Source organism: Sorex fumeus, unplaced genomic scaffold (assembly GCF_029834395.1).
Source record: "Sorex fumeus unplaced genomic scaffold, SorFum_2.1 ptg000063l, whole genome shotgun sequence".
NCBI lineage: Eukaryota > Metazoa > Chordata > Mammalia > Eulipotyphla > Soricidae > Sorex > Sorex fumeus.
This window is the reverse complement of record NW_026606120.1, coordinates 31,721,690-31,738,819: the sequence shown is the minus strand read 5'-3', so window position 1 is coordinate 31,738,819 and position 17,130 is coordinate 31,721,690. Positions and strand designations below refer to the sequence as shown.

General features: G+C 36.6%; 1 protein-coding gene across 1 annotated transcript in view; it reads right to left on the bottom strand.

Annotated features, from left to right (window-relative positions):
- Window positions 1-957: 957 nt before the first annotated feature.
- FAM240B (family with sequence similarity 240 member B) overlaps window positions 958-17,130 on the bottom strand; it is a 40,307-nt gene continuing 24,134 nt past the window's right edge. The window contains exons 2-3 of the mRNA XM_056126475.1: window positions 13,383-13,528; window positions 958-1,087 (exon numbers count right to left, since the gene is read on the bottom strand). Of these exons, the coding sequence (XP_055982450.1) occupies window positions 958-1,087; window positions 13,383-13,525 (273 nt within the window). The 5' untranslated portion in view covers window positions 13,526-13,528. The remainder of the gene's footprint in view (window positions 1,088-13,382; window positions 13,529-17,130) is intronic.

Genomic DNA, 17,130 nt, shown 5'->3' with positions numbered 1-17,130 from the left:
TCACATCTTAAACCCTTTTGCCATCAGATGTTTTTCTTAGCTGTGAAAAACCCTTTGAATTTTTTAGTGGTGGTGTTTGGTATTGTGGGGCATGGGTGCCCTCCCAGGCATAATCTCAGATAATCCCCCGCCTCACCCTTGGAATGTTTTGTCTGTTCCTTGGTGGTTCCTGTGTTTCGTGGTTTTTAGGTCCCTCTGCACTCCTGACCTTCAGAGAAATTACTCTCTATAGGAATCCTACTGCTTGCAATCATGGTATGGGTCTGAGAAGAAACAACAGTGAAGGTAATTTTAAATTCCAGAAATTTCTGTAGGGGTAACAGAAATTGACATTTTCTGTAGCATCAGAGAACTACCCAAAATGGCCATAAAGGAGAGTTCACACAAAACACACACCAATGAAGGAGCAATAGCCAACTTTATTAATCAGTATCTTGCTTTTACTACATGTTTCTACTTAAATATGCTTATGAAAAAAACAAAAACCCAATTAATGGGAAGAAAAAACTAGTTCAGTTTATTTACAAACCACATTGTTAGTAAATTATTTTAAAAAATAGTAACTGATTTATTTTGTATACTTTCACAGAAAGGGAGGACAGGAAGAAAAGAATACACAAATCTCTTTCCAGATGACCCATAAAAACCAGATACTCATCAATGTCATTAGCTGTTTTAATAATCATAAAACATTTAGTTTTAAGCATAAGAAGATAATGTGGAAATTAATTCACTGCATGGATCTTTGAAACCATCAGAGTGTTAATTCCAAAAACTTTTCATATTAAGCAACCTGAGCTGCATATCCCGCTTTCAATCATACCAATCTCTGGGCAGAGAGGATGGAAGTGGATTTGGACTGCTTTGAGGCTTGGGGGGTAAGGGGGTTGAGATTTAAATCCTTTTATAAGTGGAAAGCAAATAGTATCCTTGCATAGTGAATCCTTGCTTAGTGAATCACTTTAACTTTGGTGTTAGTTTTTTATTCAAGGAGGATGCCATGGTGTCTGTCTGCTTTTCCTTCTCATCAGGGTTGTCCAACATCATTAATCTTTTCTCTAGTCTCTGTTTCCATTCTTCTCTGAGCCTAGGGAGTAAAGCAATATGCATGATTAGGTGGTGCATAGTTAAATCCTTCATAGATGTAATATGCAGAAATATTAGGATATACATGAATTAATCCATCTGGCAATAGGAAGGGACCACATGAATTTGGTGCCACAGACCTAACCAATGACAGCACTTTGTTATGGTTGCTACCCAAATATGATGAACTTTGGCTCTACAATTGCGGCCAGATAATGGCAAATGCAGACTCCTACAAGCTACAAGGATCAACTTGCTGAAAATCTGTATTTGGATACCCAGGACAATCCTCGACTGCTCCTCAGGCAAACACTTCCAGCTGTGGCTCAGGGAAGCTATAACTCTGTGTAATAGTAACTACAGAACGCCTGCAACCACAAATTTCCAAGGGCCATGCAGGTCTACACAACCTAAGAGTTGCAGGCACTGCTCAATTTTCAAAAGTGAGACGTAGGTCAGCTTATACTTGCATCCTTTTAATCCTAAGAGAGCACCTGGCACAATGAAAAGAGGAGAAATTGAGCAATATTTATAGATGGGGGCAAAAGTCCAGGAAGGTTCTCAAGTATATTTACTTATTCATAACTTTCCAAGGAGGAAAACTTAAAAGCAACAATGCCATCAATGTTAAATGGAACTAAGAAATCAGTGGAAGAGAACATAAATAAACTCAGGGAAAGTTTGAGAGTATTAAAAATTAAAGCTTCTCAAACAGAAATAAGTAAGCTAAAGGGAATATTAGCGTAGTTCAAAATAAACAATATAAAACAAAACCCAAAATCACTACCTGGAATTGGCAGTAGAATAGAATTAGCTGTAACTCAAATTACATGGTGCTGGACATCATTAATAAGGAACAAGAAACAGAAAAAGAAGTAAAAATCATGAAGAGAACACAAGATATCAGTACTCTCTTGTAACAGTACTAAGAAAAATTTCTATATCACAGAAATTCCAAAAGTGGAAAGGGCAAATCATTGATGAAAGAAACAATAGCTGAAACCTTCCAGTCTAAAGGGTGGCAGGGGTGCTTTAGAAATCACAGAGTTATAAATAAAATTTTAAAAATCATATGATGAGCATTTTTTTCATGTGACTGTTGGCCATCCATTGGTCTTATTTAGAGAAAGTCCCTGTTCGCTTCTTCTTTCCACTTTTATGGGTTATTATTATTTTTTCTTATTCCTGTTGATCTTTGTGAATACTCTATATATCCCTTGGAGATATTTATCTAATGTGTTGACCACAAATATTTTCTCCCATTCAGTTAGTTGTCTTTTAGATTTAGCCCATGTTTTTTTCTAAAAATTAAAAATTTTTTAATGAATCACCATGATGTCCAGTTACAGACTTACGAACTTTCATGATTACATTTCAGTCATAAAATGATCGAGTATCCACCCTTCCACCAGTATATATTTTCCACCACCAATGTTCCCAGTATCCCTTGTACCACACCCACCCCGTCCCCCTCACCTGCCTCTGTGGCAGGCACACTCCCTTTCTCTCTCTCTCTCCCTCTCTCTCTCTCTCTCTCTCTCTCTCTCTCTCTCTCTCTCTCTCTCATTTTGGTGTTATGGTTTGCAGTGCAGGTAGTAATTAGCCAACATATTTGGTCTATAGTCTACTTTCAACACACATCTCCCATCCCAAGCGAGCCATCCGGGCATCATTCACTTAGTGGTCCCTTCTCTATCCCAGCTGCCTTTTCCCCCAGCATGTGTGGCTGCCTTCCAATCCTTCTGTCCCTTATCGCTATTACCCTTGGATGTTAGTCTCTCATTTTGTTTCTTTATATTCCACAAATGAGTGCAGTATTCTATGTCTGTCCTCTCTTTGTGACTCATTTCACTTAGCATGATAATATCCATGTTGATTCACTTATATGAAAATTTCATGATTTCATATTTTCTAACCGCTACATAGTATTCCATTGTGTAGATGTACCAAAGTTTCTTTAACCAGTCATCTGTACTCAGCACTTGGGGTGTTTCAAGGTTCTGGCTATTGTAAATAGTGCTGCAATAAACATACAAATGCAGATGTTGTTTCTACCGTACTTTTTTTTCATCTCCGGAATATATTCCTAGAAGTAGTATTGCTGGGTCAAATGGGAGCTCAATTTCAAATTTTTTGAGAAATGCCTATACTGTTTTCCAAAAGGGCTAAACCAGTCGGCATTCCCACCAGCAGTGAAGGAGAGTCCCTTTTTCCCCACATCCACACCAACACTGGTTGCTTTTGTTCTTTTGGATGTGGGCCAGTCTCTGTGGTGTGAGATGATATCTCATTGTTGTTTTGATCTGCATCTTCCTAATGATTAGTGATGAAGAACATTTTCTCATGTGCCAATTAGCCATTCAGATTTCTTCTTTGAAAAAGTTTCTATTCATTTCATCACCCCATTTTCTGATGGGGTTGGATGTTTTCTTCTTGTAGGGTTCAACCAGTACCTTGTATATCTTTGATATTAACCCCTTATCAGAAGGGTATTGGGTGAATATCTTTTCCCATTCTGTAGACTTTGCATTCTTGTCACTGTTTCTTTTGATGTACAGACACTTCTTAGTTTAAGATAGTCCCATTTCTTTATCTTTGTTTCCATTTGCTTGGTCAGGGGCATTTCGTCTTGGAAGATATCTTTAGCTTCAATATCTTGGAGAGTTTTGCTGACATTTTCTTCAGTGTATCTTATGGATTCTGGTCTGATGTTGAGGTTTTTAATCCATTTTGATATGACTTTTGTGCATGATGTTATGTGGAGATCTGAGTCCTTTATTTGCATGTTCAGTTTTGCAACACCATTTGCTAAAGAGACTTTTCTTGCTCCGCTTCACATTTCTTACTCCCTTATCAAAGATTAGATGATCATATATTTGAGGGTGTGTTGTAAGGATATTAAATCCTATTCCACTGGTCTGTGGATCTGTCTTTGTTCCAATACCGTGTTGTTTAAATTACTACTACTTTGTAGTACAATTTGAAGTTGGGAAAGGTGATGCCTCCCATCTTTATTTGCCCAAGAATTGCTTTACCTATTCGTGGGCACTTGTTTTTCCATATGAATTTCGGGAGTGTTTGATGAATTTCTTTGAAGAATGTTGTGGGTACCCGTATAGGGATTGCATTGAATCTGTACAATGCTTTGGTGAGTATTGCCATTTTGACAATGATAGTTCTCATAATCCATGAGCATGGGATTTGTTTCCATTTTAGTGTCCTCTTTTTCATTTCTTGAAATAACATTTTGCTTTTTTCTTTGTACAGGTTCTTTACCTTCTTGGTTAAGCTGATTCTGAGGTACTTGATTTTCTGAGACATGATTTTTTTCATGTCATTTTCTTCTCTCTCATTATTTGCATATAGGAAAACCATGGACTTTTGGGTATTTGATTTTATAGCCTGCAACTTTACTATACAAGTGTATTATTTCTAGGAGCTTCTTGGTAGAGGCTTTTGGGTTTCTAAATGTAGTATCATACCATATGAGAATAGAGAGATAATGCTTGCCATAGACTTGTGGTAGATGGTTTTGACTATATTGAGGAAAGTTCTTTCAATTTCCATTTTGGTGAGATTTTTCATCATAAAAGGGTGCTGGATCTTTTCAAATGCTTTCTCTGTATCTATTGATATGATCATATGGTTTTTATCTTTTCTTTTATTGATATGGTGGATTATGTTGATTGACTTGCGAATGTTAAACCATCTTTGTATCCCTGGAATGAATCTCACTTGGTCATGGTGTATGATCTTTTTGATGAGTTTTTGAATTCTACTTGCTAATATTTTGGTTGAGGATCTTCATATCTGTCTTTATCCAGGATATCAGCCTGTAATTTTCTTTTTTCTGTGGTGTCTCTGTTTTTGGTATTAGGGTGATATGTACCTCATAGAAACTCTTTGGGAGTGTTTGTTTTTCTTCGATTTCCTGGAAAAGCTGAAAAAGGACTGGCAATTGGTGTTGGGGAACAGTTTTCCCCTCAATAGTGCCCAGACATGTTGCGCACTGGGTCAGGGCAGATGTGGGGCAAAGGATAACAGGTGCACGAAGAAGCACCCTCCAGGAGCAGCTGATGGCTGTTCACCTCTTTGCCAAATACACACATATTTTATAGGGGCTCATGGCTTAAGAGGATGGTCCAATCACAGAAAGTTTAACATTATTGGCTTATAACCTCTTTAAGTATGCTTTGCCCTGGTCCAATCCCAATCAAGGCTAGATGCTGCAGTTAGGATGACTTGCTAAGCATACATGACAGTTTCTGTGCCTAGGGCTCATGTGACTAGGAGGTTGAGTGAGGCTCAAGGCCAAACACCAGGTGCTGACTGACACCCTGCTCTTGCCAACTTTGCTCAGATACTCTCTCTCGTGAGGCTTTGCTTCTGGTCTGCTCTGCAAGGTCAAGTTTTATCTGCACCAGTGTCTGTCACCATGCTCCACAAATAGTTCCTCTTTAAATGTTTGGAAGAATTCGCTAGTGAAACTATCTGGACCTGGGATTTTGTTTTTGGGAAGATTTTGGTTACTGTTTCAATTTCCTTGATAGTAATAGATCTGTTCAGGTATTCCAAATCTTGTTGGCTCAACCTTGGGAGGTTATGGGAATTCAGGAATTTTACCATTTCTTCTTGGTTTTCTTGTCTCGTGGCATACAGACTTTCAAAGCAATCTCTGAGGATCTTTTGAATTTCTTTAGTTTCTGTTGTGATGCCCCCCTTCTCATTTCTGATTTGGTTTATTAGGGTTATCTCTCTCTCTCTTCCTTTGTAGTCTTGCTAGTCGTTTATCAATCTTATTTATTTTCTCAAAGAACAACCTCTTGGTTTCATTGATATTTTGGAATGTTTTTTGGGTTTCCATGTCATTAAGTTCTGCTCTAAGTTTTATTATTTCCTTCCTCCTGCTTCGTTGGGGCTCCTTTTGTTGGTCCTTTTCTAAGATCTTGAGCTATGAGATCAATTTATTTATGTGGGCCCTTTCTTCCTTCCTGAGAAATGCTTGCAGCTATAAATTTCCCCCTTAACACTGCTTTAGCTGTGTCCCACAGGTTCTGGTAGCTTGTGTCTTCATTCTCATTTGTTTCCAGGTGTCTTTTGATTTCTTCCCTGATTTCCTCCCTGATCCACTTATTGTTCAACATTGAGTTGTTTAATTTTCAGGTGTTTGATTTGATTCTCAGCATTTGTGTGTGATTAACTTCTATCTTCAGTGCATCATGGTCGAAAATAGAGTTGATACAATTTCTATCTTTCTGATCCTATTGAGGTATGTTTTGTGGCCCAGGACATGGTGTATCTTGGAGAGTGTTCCATGTGCACTGGAAAAGAATGTGTAATTTTTTTTGGGGGGATGAAAAGCCCTGTATGCATCTATTAACCTCTCTCTTCCATTTCTTCCTTCAAAGCCAGTACTTCCTTGCTGGGGAAAACCTCTGGCCTGGGTGCTTGGGCATGGGGGGGTGGGGGATGGGGGCGGGGCACCCTGACTGAGAGGAGTCGTCTTGCAGTTCCCTGGGTCAGTTTTCTCTAGCTCTTTTTTTTTTTTTGCCATGAAGAAACTCTTTAATTTGATGTAAGTACCATTTGTTTGTTTTTGCTTCTGTTGTCTTTGCCAGTGGAATTGCACTATTGAAGATACCTCTGAGGCATCTTGGGGCATTCTGCTTATATTTCCCTCATGTATCTTATAGATTCTGGTCTTATCTCAAAGTGTTTGATCCACTTTGTATTGACTTTCGTATAAAGTCACATATAGATCTAGCTTTCATTTTTTACACATGGTTATCCAGTTATGCCAGCACCATTTATTGAAGGGCTGTCTACTCCATTTTGTACTTGTAAGTCCTTTGTCAAAAATTAGCTGACCGTATATGTGGGGATTTGTCCTTTTTCACTCTAATCTATTGGTCAGAGAGTCTTTTCTTCTTATACCACACAGTTTTGATCACTATGGCTTTATAGCATAATTCAAGCTAGGTAATAAGATGCCACTCAGTTTCTTAGTTTTCAGTACGGTTTTTTTGACTTTGAGGTCTTTTATGATTCAATACAAACTTTATTATGAACTCTTCTAAGTCCTTAAAAAGCTCATCCTAGTCAGGATGAAAATGAGATACCATCTCATACCAGTGAAAATGGCACATATCAAAAATACTGATAAACATCTATGTTGGCAGTGGTGTGGTGGAAAAGGAACTGTCATCAACTGCTGGTGTGAATGTTGCCTGATTTAGCTTTTATAAAAAACAATATAGAAACTTCTCAGTAAAATAATAATGAAGCTGCCATATGTCCCAGTAATTTTACTTTTGTATCTACCCCCAGGACACAAAAAGTTCATTCAAAAAGACATATGCACTTCATTATTTATGCAGCACTTAGTACAATAGCTAAGATATATATGTATTAAATAAAAATTATTTAATTCACTGAAATGTGAATGGAACTGGAAGATATCATGCTAAAAAAAGCAAGCAAGAAGAAAGATAAACATAGGGTGATGTCATTTATATATGGCATATAGAAAAATTGGAAAAAAGAGTGTAATATTTGAAAGGGGAGTGTTTGTATTACACGTGGCCCTAGAGTATAGGAAGGAGAGGGCCGAAAAGGGAAGAAATAGTTGAGGGGAAGAAAGAGATGGCTAGGAAGGGCAGCAATGGAAAGCAGAGGTCAAGGGAATCTGAGTACATGGGTGGTGCAAAGGAGTGGTACAGCTCATTATCCGAACCACAGAGTCAACAACATTGAAAATAAGAGATCCTAACTTAAAAATGTTCCTGTCAAGGAAAAAGAGGAAAGAAGCTTAAATCATTCGATGTAAACTTCATGATAAACTCAAAGCAGATACATAGTCAAATTACAATAGCAGCAGATATGTTTTAGTTTATAATATAATATTATTTAACCATTTTATTAATATGATTTACAATAGTGTTAATTATACTCTCTATGCATTCATCACACTAGCTCCAAATCCACCTCCAGAGACTTTCACCAGTGTCCCAAGGACTTTTCCCAGCCATTGTTTCCCCATGAAAGCTGAGTTAATATGAACAAAAAAGTTTAGATGATTTTAATCACTTGTTTTTCCCTTACTATGTTTATTTTTATTTTACACAAGAGAGAGATCTTGATATATATATGTATGTGTATATATATATATATATATATATATACATACATATGTATATAGTGTAGGTAGTAACATCTATACAGAGATTCCTGAAAATCCACAAAATTGTAAAATAAAGATAAATTGATAAAACTTTTTCAAAACTTACTTTTTTATGGGAACATAAATGAAAGAATTAATAACATCAAAAATTCTATGCTGATACATAATTGACATGAAATAAATCATACACAATTTTGTATGAGTGAAAAGAAAAACACTGACAAAATTTTTGGGAAAAATCAAAACAGGTCATATAAGTACAAAGGTATGTTTTATCACTTGGGAAATGTTGACTTTATGTTATAAAATATGATTTTGGTCACCTCTCACAGACGCTGCCATGTCAACTCATTGGCCATTACCACTGAAATTTCTAGACACCTCCTAAATCCTCAATTCTGAAATTCTAGTAGGAGCATACCAAATTAGATGGTAAAGTAACATAGAAGCAGACTAAACTCAACAAAAACAATAACGCAGATGACTCAATTAGCAACAAACAGCTTAATGAATTCATAGACAAGGACTTAATAAGCCCCAAATTAGAAATAACAATTTTCACCTAGTTTTTTTATACTTATGGATTTTTATGTTGGAGCTTTATTATTTAATAATTATTCTAGAATTATATCAACGGTTATGGCTCTTTTCTACATTAAAATAAATTAAGAACTTTAAAAAAGAAAATATTATTTTGGATAATACTTAAGTATCTGCATTAATAAGTAAAAGATCATAATAAAGATTCCTATTGTTGTAAAAATACAGACACCATATTAGACATATAATTAGACATATAATATTTAAAATAAATAAAGCAAGAATTAATTACTAAAAGTGCAAAAACCCTTAACATTAATTGTATTATAATCATGGTACCCCAATGCAAATGGGGAAAAATTGGAATTCTCTAATGACTCAGTGGTTCCATTCCTTGATATCTATCCAAAGAATATAAAAAAATTAATTTGAAAGAACATTTGCACAACTGTACTTATTATAGCCCAATTTATACTATGCCTTTGTAGTATCATAGTAGCAGACTCAGAGAGAGTAAGGAGGACTCCAGTTTGAAGTCAACACATTAATTAATCTTCTCTATTGGGTCTCTCTCAGTTTTATCAGTTACCAGACTCAAAGAATTCCCTGCAACTCTGGCTACATTTCTGTCAATCAGTGGAATTCAGGCATGTGCCAACAAGTGTGTTCAAGGCAAACACTTATTTCTCCTCTTCCCTCCTTTGGCACATGTGCTTGCTCTTTAGCCCTACAACATTTATTCTCTCAACAAAAGTTTTGGTAGAAAATGGAGAGGTCTTGACAGCAACAAAATGTTGCATGCAGCTAGAGGACAGAGAGAGAGAGAGAGAGAGAGAGAGAAGAGAGAGCCAGGTGGGCCCTATTGAGGATGCCAGACCAGAGTCATTCATGCATCCTAGTGTGCTGGGACCCAGGGAAACTCCAGAACAGGACCTTAGAAGTACAGTAGGTAACCCTAGGCCTGGCCTATCATGTAAGGGATGGAGCCCCACAGCTGGATGCTAGTTATTAAGTTGAACCATATGAGGTATGAAAAGTTCAGGAGTAATAAGTGACAAGAATTCCTCCCCTCAAACAATGGAGCACCAGGAACAATGAAAAAAGAAGGGACTTACTCATGCTAACAAAGGTTGGCAAAAGTCCAAGAAGATTCCCAATTAAACAGTTCCTTTTAATCTGCTTGAAAGGATTCTGTTTGTTTCTGGCTTTTTTTTTGTTACTCCCTGCAGTGCTCAGTGCTTACTCCTGGCTTTCTGCTCAGGGATCCCTTCTAGTGGGGCTTGGGGCCATATGGTATGTGAGGGGTCGAATCCAGGTTGGCTGCATGTCAAGCCAAGTACCCTATTCACTGTATTATCTTCCTGCTACTTGCCTGGTAGCAAAATGAATGAAGCTGAAAATCAAATCAATGACTTCAAAGATACAATGCACAGCTCCATCAACAAAGAAGAGATAATAGAAATGAGACAAAAAAAGAGAACATAAAATATATTGTAGCAAACATAGGAAGGCATCCTTAAAATGATAGGAACTCTAGAAGGAGAGAGAAGGAAAGAATGTTCAGTGAAGAAATAATAAGTGAGAATTTTTACAATATGAAAAAGGAGATTGGGTCCAAGAGGCCCAGAGCGCAAGTAAAAAACAACCACAAGCAGAAAAAAACACAGGCACGCTGTCATCAAAATGACAAGAGCCAAAAATGGAGACAGATGCTTAAAGCAGCAATAGAGAAACAACACCTCATACAGGGGAAAAATATAAGATACATAGCAGATTTCTGTAAGAATACTATAAAATCAACATGGGACTGGAATGACATACACAATATACTGAATGAAGAGAACCTGCAAGAATGTTCTACCCTGAAAGGTTATCATTTCACAGTGGTAGGGCGCATAAGAAACTCTCAACAAAACTGGGGTTTAAGAAATTTTTCTAAACAAAATTAAAATCATTTACCTTAAGTCCACAGAAAACATCATACTCAATGGTGAAACACTGAAAACTTTACTTCTAATATCAGGCAAAAGTCATGGTTTTCCACTCTCACTGATACTACTCAGTAGAGTATTGAAAACCCTAGACCTAACAATCTGTCAAGAGACAGCATCTAAATTAGAAAAAAGAGGTTAAATTTTCACTATTGGAAGATGACCAGATACTATACTTTAAAAAAAAGCCTGAAGGATTCTATATAAAAGCTCCTAGAAGTAATAGATGTGTACAGTATTGTGGCAAACTACAAAATCAACACGTGAGAATCCATGGCTTTATTATATGTAAATAATGAAATAGTAGAGAAATAAATTTTTAAAAACCCTATTCACAATTATGCCTCAAAATGTACTTGACAAACCTAGGTATACCTCAAGTAAGTAGGAATCAGCTTAACAAAAGAGGTGAAATACTTTTACAGAGAAAATCATAAAACAATACCAAAAGAAATGAAAGAGAACATGATGAAATTGACTCATTCCCTGTTGAAAGATTGAAAGTATTAATGTTGCCAGTAAAATGACAATCTTGTCCACATACTATGTGATTCTGAAATAAGGACAGACTATCAATTGAATAGAATTGAGAGTCCAGAGACAGGTCCTCATATTTATGGACAGTCTTTGATGAAGGGTAAAAAATATGAAGCAGAGAAAGTAAATCCTCTTTAAAAAATGGTGATGAGAAAACTGGTTGGTAACATGTAAAACACCGAACTTTCTAACACCAGGCACAAAAATCAAATCAGAATGAATCAAAGACCTTGACATTAGACCTGAATCCATAAATTATATTGAGGAAAGCATAAGCAGAACACTTTATCACATTGACTCTAGAAGCTTCTTCAATGTTTCAATGCCATTAGCCAAGCTAATGGGAAGAAAGATAAACAAATGGGACTACATCAAACTAAGAAGCTTCTGCACTGCAAAAGAAAGATGTCCAGAATTAATAGACACCACACAGATTTAGGGAAGAGTATTTACTCACCAGTCATCTGAGAAAGAGTTAATATCTTAGATATATAAAAGCACTGATAAAACTATACAGGAAAATAAAACATCTAACTTAATTAAAAATATGGAGAAGAAATGAACAAAACTTCCTCAAAAGATACACAGACGGCCAAAAGATATATGAAAAAAAAAAAAAACAACAAAACTCTGCATCACTTATCATTAGGGAAATAGAAACAAAAACAGCAGTGAGAATCATCTTACACTGGTGAGACTGACATCCCTCACAAACAATTAAATAGCTAGTGCAGGGGAAAAAGATACTCATTCTCTGTTCATGCTAATACAGATTGGGCCACGTTTTTGGAAAAAAAACGGACACTCCTCAAAGATGATGAATTGAGGTTTCATGTAACTCAGAAATTCAACTTCTTAATATCTACGACAAGACCCCAAATGTGTATTCCAAAAATAACATTTGCGCTCCTGTGTTCTTTGCAGCACTATTCACAATAACCAAATTCTGAAAAAAAAAAACCCAAATGTCTAAGAACTTGGATAAATAAACTCAAGTATACAATAAAATACTATTTGGCTGTTAAAAAATGAAATCATGCAATTTGTTGAATTTGTTGCTACATGAATGGATTTGGAGTGAAATTAGATAGAAGGAGAGGGACAGACACAGCATGACCTCCTTCACATGTGGGACAAAAAGAAACAGTAGGTGATATCAAGGGCTAGAGCAATAGCACAGCAGGTAGGGCGTTTGCCTTGCACAAGGCTGACCCGAGTTCGGTTCCTCCGCCCCTCTTGGAGAGCCTAGCAAGCTACCGAGAGTATCTAGCCCGCATGGCAAAGCCTGGCAAGCTACCAGTGACGAATTCGATATGTCAAACACAGTAACAAGTCTCACAATGTTACTGGACCCGCTCGAGCAAATCGATGAACAATGAGAGGACAGTAACAGTGACAAGCCAAAAGGCAACAGAAACTGAGAGCTGGTTTTCAGTAGGAAGGTTGTGGGGAGGGTGAGTAAATAGGGGATAGGGTGGGGGAACACTGGGCAATGGTGAAGGGAAGGGTACACTTTAAAATTTTTTTTCTTGAATTATTTATTTATCATTATTATTTTATTATTATATTATATTATTATATTATTATTGAATCACCACGAGCTACAGTTACCAAGCTTTCATGTTGGAGTTTCAGTCATACAATGATGGAACAGCCATCCCTCCACCAGTGTACATTTTCCACCACCAATGTCCTCAGTATCTCTCCCCCGGCCCCCATCCTACCCTTCCCCCTGCCTCTATGGCAGATAATTTCCCTCTTACTCTCTCTCTACTTACGGGCATTATGGTTTGCAATACAGATACTGAGAGGCCATCACTTTTGGTCGTTTATCTATTTTCAGCACACATCTCCCATCCCAAGCAATCCCTCCAACTGTCACTGACTTACTGATCCCCTCTCTATCCCAGCAGCCAGAAGGGAACATTTCAGGGGAGGTTGTGGTGCTAGAACGATTTATGTAAAGAGATCCTGTTTTAAACAGTGCTGTAAACCATGGAGCCTAACATGAATAAATAAAGATAATAGTAGAAGAGTGATCCACGTACTTTCTCAGGGCACTTCTCCCCTGACGCTTTTGCTCCAGTTCCCAGTAGCAAGTCTGTTTGCTAATTTCTTTTTCCCAGAAGCTTTTGAGCTCATGACAAGTTTCACAGCAAAAGATTTCCCGCCGGATGTATTGATTGTTCATTCCCTAAAATAATAAGCAATAAAAAATAATGATAACAATGAAATTACAATCCTGCAAACAGTTTCTCTGTGTTTGGAGAAATGAAAGATGAACTTAAAATATGATACTGTCATTTATACTCCATTACTGTATACAACCATACAGCCACCATGAATCTCTCTCCCCAACTAAAAATATGTGTATAATAATGGTAGACTGTTGCTACTGAGAGATCCTCAGGTTCCCCAGCAATGCTTGGGAGTCCCCCGAATTATGACAATAGTGGTTATATAAAAAAATATTGTGGAAAAGTCTAAAATACATTACAATAAAAAGATGTCTACTAATCCATTCAAATGATCAGATGCTACAAGAGTTGTCTCCTTCATTGTCTCTGAAATATTTTATTTATTATTTTGCCTTTGAAATATTTTAAATAATAAAGTTATAGAAAAATTATTGCAGTTCAAAATAGAAATTAACATAGGATCCACATAATTTTTATCCAGTGAGATGCAATTGCTATCTTTATGGATATCAATAAGTTTTTCTCTGCTCATAATTTCATTTCCTCATTGCATATGTATGTGTGTGGCATGTGTGAGTTAAATTCTCCTTAGAATCAGTTATACTATACTGTTAACTTTGTTATTAATAAGTTAAAGTAATTGACACATGCTTATTTTATATTTGTATGAGGGCTAATTTAAACTCTCCTTAAAAATTTACCCTTTTTACTATGGTGATTCAGGTGCTTGCCTCAGAAATGACTGATCCAGGTTTGATTCCTGACACCGCATATGGTGTCAGAGCCAGGTGTAAGCCCTGAGCACAGGGAGGTATGGCTCTATCAAGCAAACAAAAGTATCATTTAGCAGTTACTTCACAGTTTTGTGTCTCTGTGTGTGAGCATACATGCACCTATGTGTGTAAAAATAGAGAAAATAATTTAAAGGGTGAAAGACCTGGAACACATATGGAAATGTGGAAATTCCAAAATAAATCCCTAGCACTTTTGGTTCCCAAGCCACCACTGGGAGTGAATCCTGAGCACTGCTCCAGGAATAATCCCCTGGTACCACTAGCTCAATCCATAAATATAACAAACAAATGAGATACCATCTTAAAACCTCTTACCACAATACATGAAAAACAGATATTTTAGCAAATATTATCAGAATAGTGACAGCATTTGTTGAGTTCATAATATGAGAGGTATCTTACACAACCTATTGCTTTTCATTCTCATCACAACCCTATCAGATGGATGATTCTACACTTATTATTCAGATGAAGATCAATCTAGAATTTGTCAATAGTTTGTAATGAAACACAGCATTTGTTGAGTTCATAATATGAGAGGTAACAAATTATCATGAACAATTTTGTAAACCACAGTGTTTATACAAAGTGTAGGGGGAAAATTTGCAGATTTAGGCCTTACCTATTTCATGTAAACTCAAAAATATATTAACATGATATTGCTTTTAAAGTTTTATTAATGCTATGATTATGATCATAATGAGGTACAAATATAAAATTAAATTTAATATAATATACTTTATATTTTAGAGTTAAAAACATATGAGAATAGGCATTTTTTAACATTAAATGATTTTAATTTTCTTATTTACATTGGTCAAAATCATAGACTAATCACAAATTGGCTCTTACTGATATATTTTGTGATGATTCTATTTACCATTTCTTAAAATTTTCTTGGAATAAACAATAGGAAGTAAATTTGTTATGTGTCTAAGGGGGGAGGTTGGGATTGGGAGGGAAACTGAGGGTATTGGTGGAGGGACTTTCACCCTGGTGGTGTTGGAACACTAAATATTTGAAAAAACTATATATATAATGAACAACTTTGTAATTCAGTGTTTTTAATAAAAATCAGTTAAAAAATTTTAAGTAAATCACACACAAAAACAGAAAACTAAATCAAACACCTGGAAATTAAACAGTGCACTATTGAACAACAAGTGGATTAGACAGGAAATCAAAGAGGAAATCAAAAGATTCCTAGAAACGAATGAAAATGAGAACACGAGTTACCAAAACTTATGGGACACAGCAAAGGCTGTGTTAAGAGGAAAGTTTATAGCTCTACAAGCATTCCTCAGGAAGGAGGAGCGAGCACACATAAGTAACCTAACCTCACAGCTTAAGAGCTTGGAGAAGGACCAAAAAAAGGAGCACAACCCGAACAGGAGAAAGGAAATAATAAAACTCAGAGCAGAGATTAACGAGATGGAAACCCAAAAAACAATACGAAAGATCAATGAAACCAAGAGCTGGTTCTTTGAGAAAATTAACAAGATCGATAAGCCTCTAGCAAAACTCACAAAGAAAGGGAGAGAGAAAACCCTAATAAACCGAATCAGAAATGAAAAGGGGGTCATTACAACAGAAACCACAGAAATTCAGAGGATCCTCAGGGAGTACTTTGAGAAGCTTTATGCCACGGAACATCAAAACCTCGAGGAAATGGATAAATTCCTAGACTCCTACAGACTCCCAAGGCTGAACCAAGAAGACCTGGAATACCTGAACAGACCTATCACCATCAAGGAAATTGAAATGGTAATAAAAAGTCTCCCCAAGCACAAAAGTCCTGGCCCGGATGGATTCACTAGTGAATTCTTCCAAATCTTTAAAGAGGACTTACTCCCAATACTCTTTAAGCTTTTCCACGAAATTGAAATATCAAAAACACTTCCAAACAGTTTCTACGAAGCAAATATCACACTGATACCAAAAGCAGACAGAGATACCACAAAGAAAGAGAATTACAGGCCGATATCCCTGATGAACACAGATGCAAAGATCCTCAACAAACTACTAGCAAATAGAATCCAACTACTCATCAAAAAGATCATACACCATGACCAAGTAGGATTCATCCCAGGGATGCAAGGATGGTTCAACATTCGGAAATCAATCAACATAATCCACCATATCAACAAAAGAAAAGATAAAAAGCATATGATCATATCAATAGATGCAGAGAAAGTATTTGATAAGATCCAGCACCCCTTTATGATGAAAACCTTAGCCAAAATGGGTATAGAGGGGACCTTCCTCAACATAATTAAAGCCATCTACCACAAGCCTACAGCAAGCATCATCCTCAATGGGGAAAAACTGAGAGCCTTCCCTCTAAGATCAGGGACGAGACAGGGATGCCCACTCTCTCCACTGCTGTTCAATATAGTACTGGAAGTACTTGCAATAGCGATTAGGCAGGAAAAAGATATTAAGGGCATTCAGGTAGGAAAGGAAGAAATAAAGCTCTCACTATTCGCAGATGATATGATACTCTACTTAGAGAACCCAATAACTTCCACCAAAAAACTCTTAGAAACAATAGACTCGTATAGTAAAGTTGCAGGTTATAAAATCAATACCCAAAAGTCCATGGCTTTCCTATACGCAAACAGTGAGAGAGAAGAAAGCAACATGAAAAAAACAATCCCATTCACAATTGTGCCCCAGAAAATCAAGTACCTAGGAATCAGCTTAACTAAGGAAGTAAAGGACCTGTACAAAGAAAACTACAAAACGCTACTTCAGGAAATAAAAGAGGACATGAGGAAATGGAAAGATATCCCCTGCTCATGGGT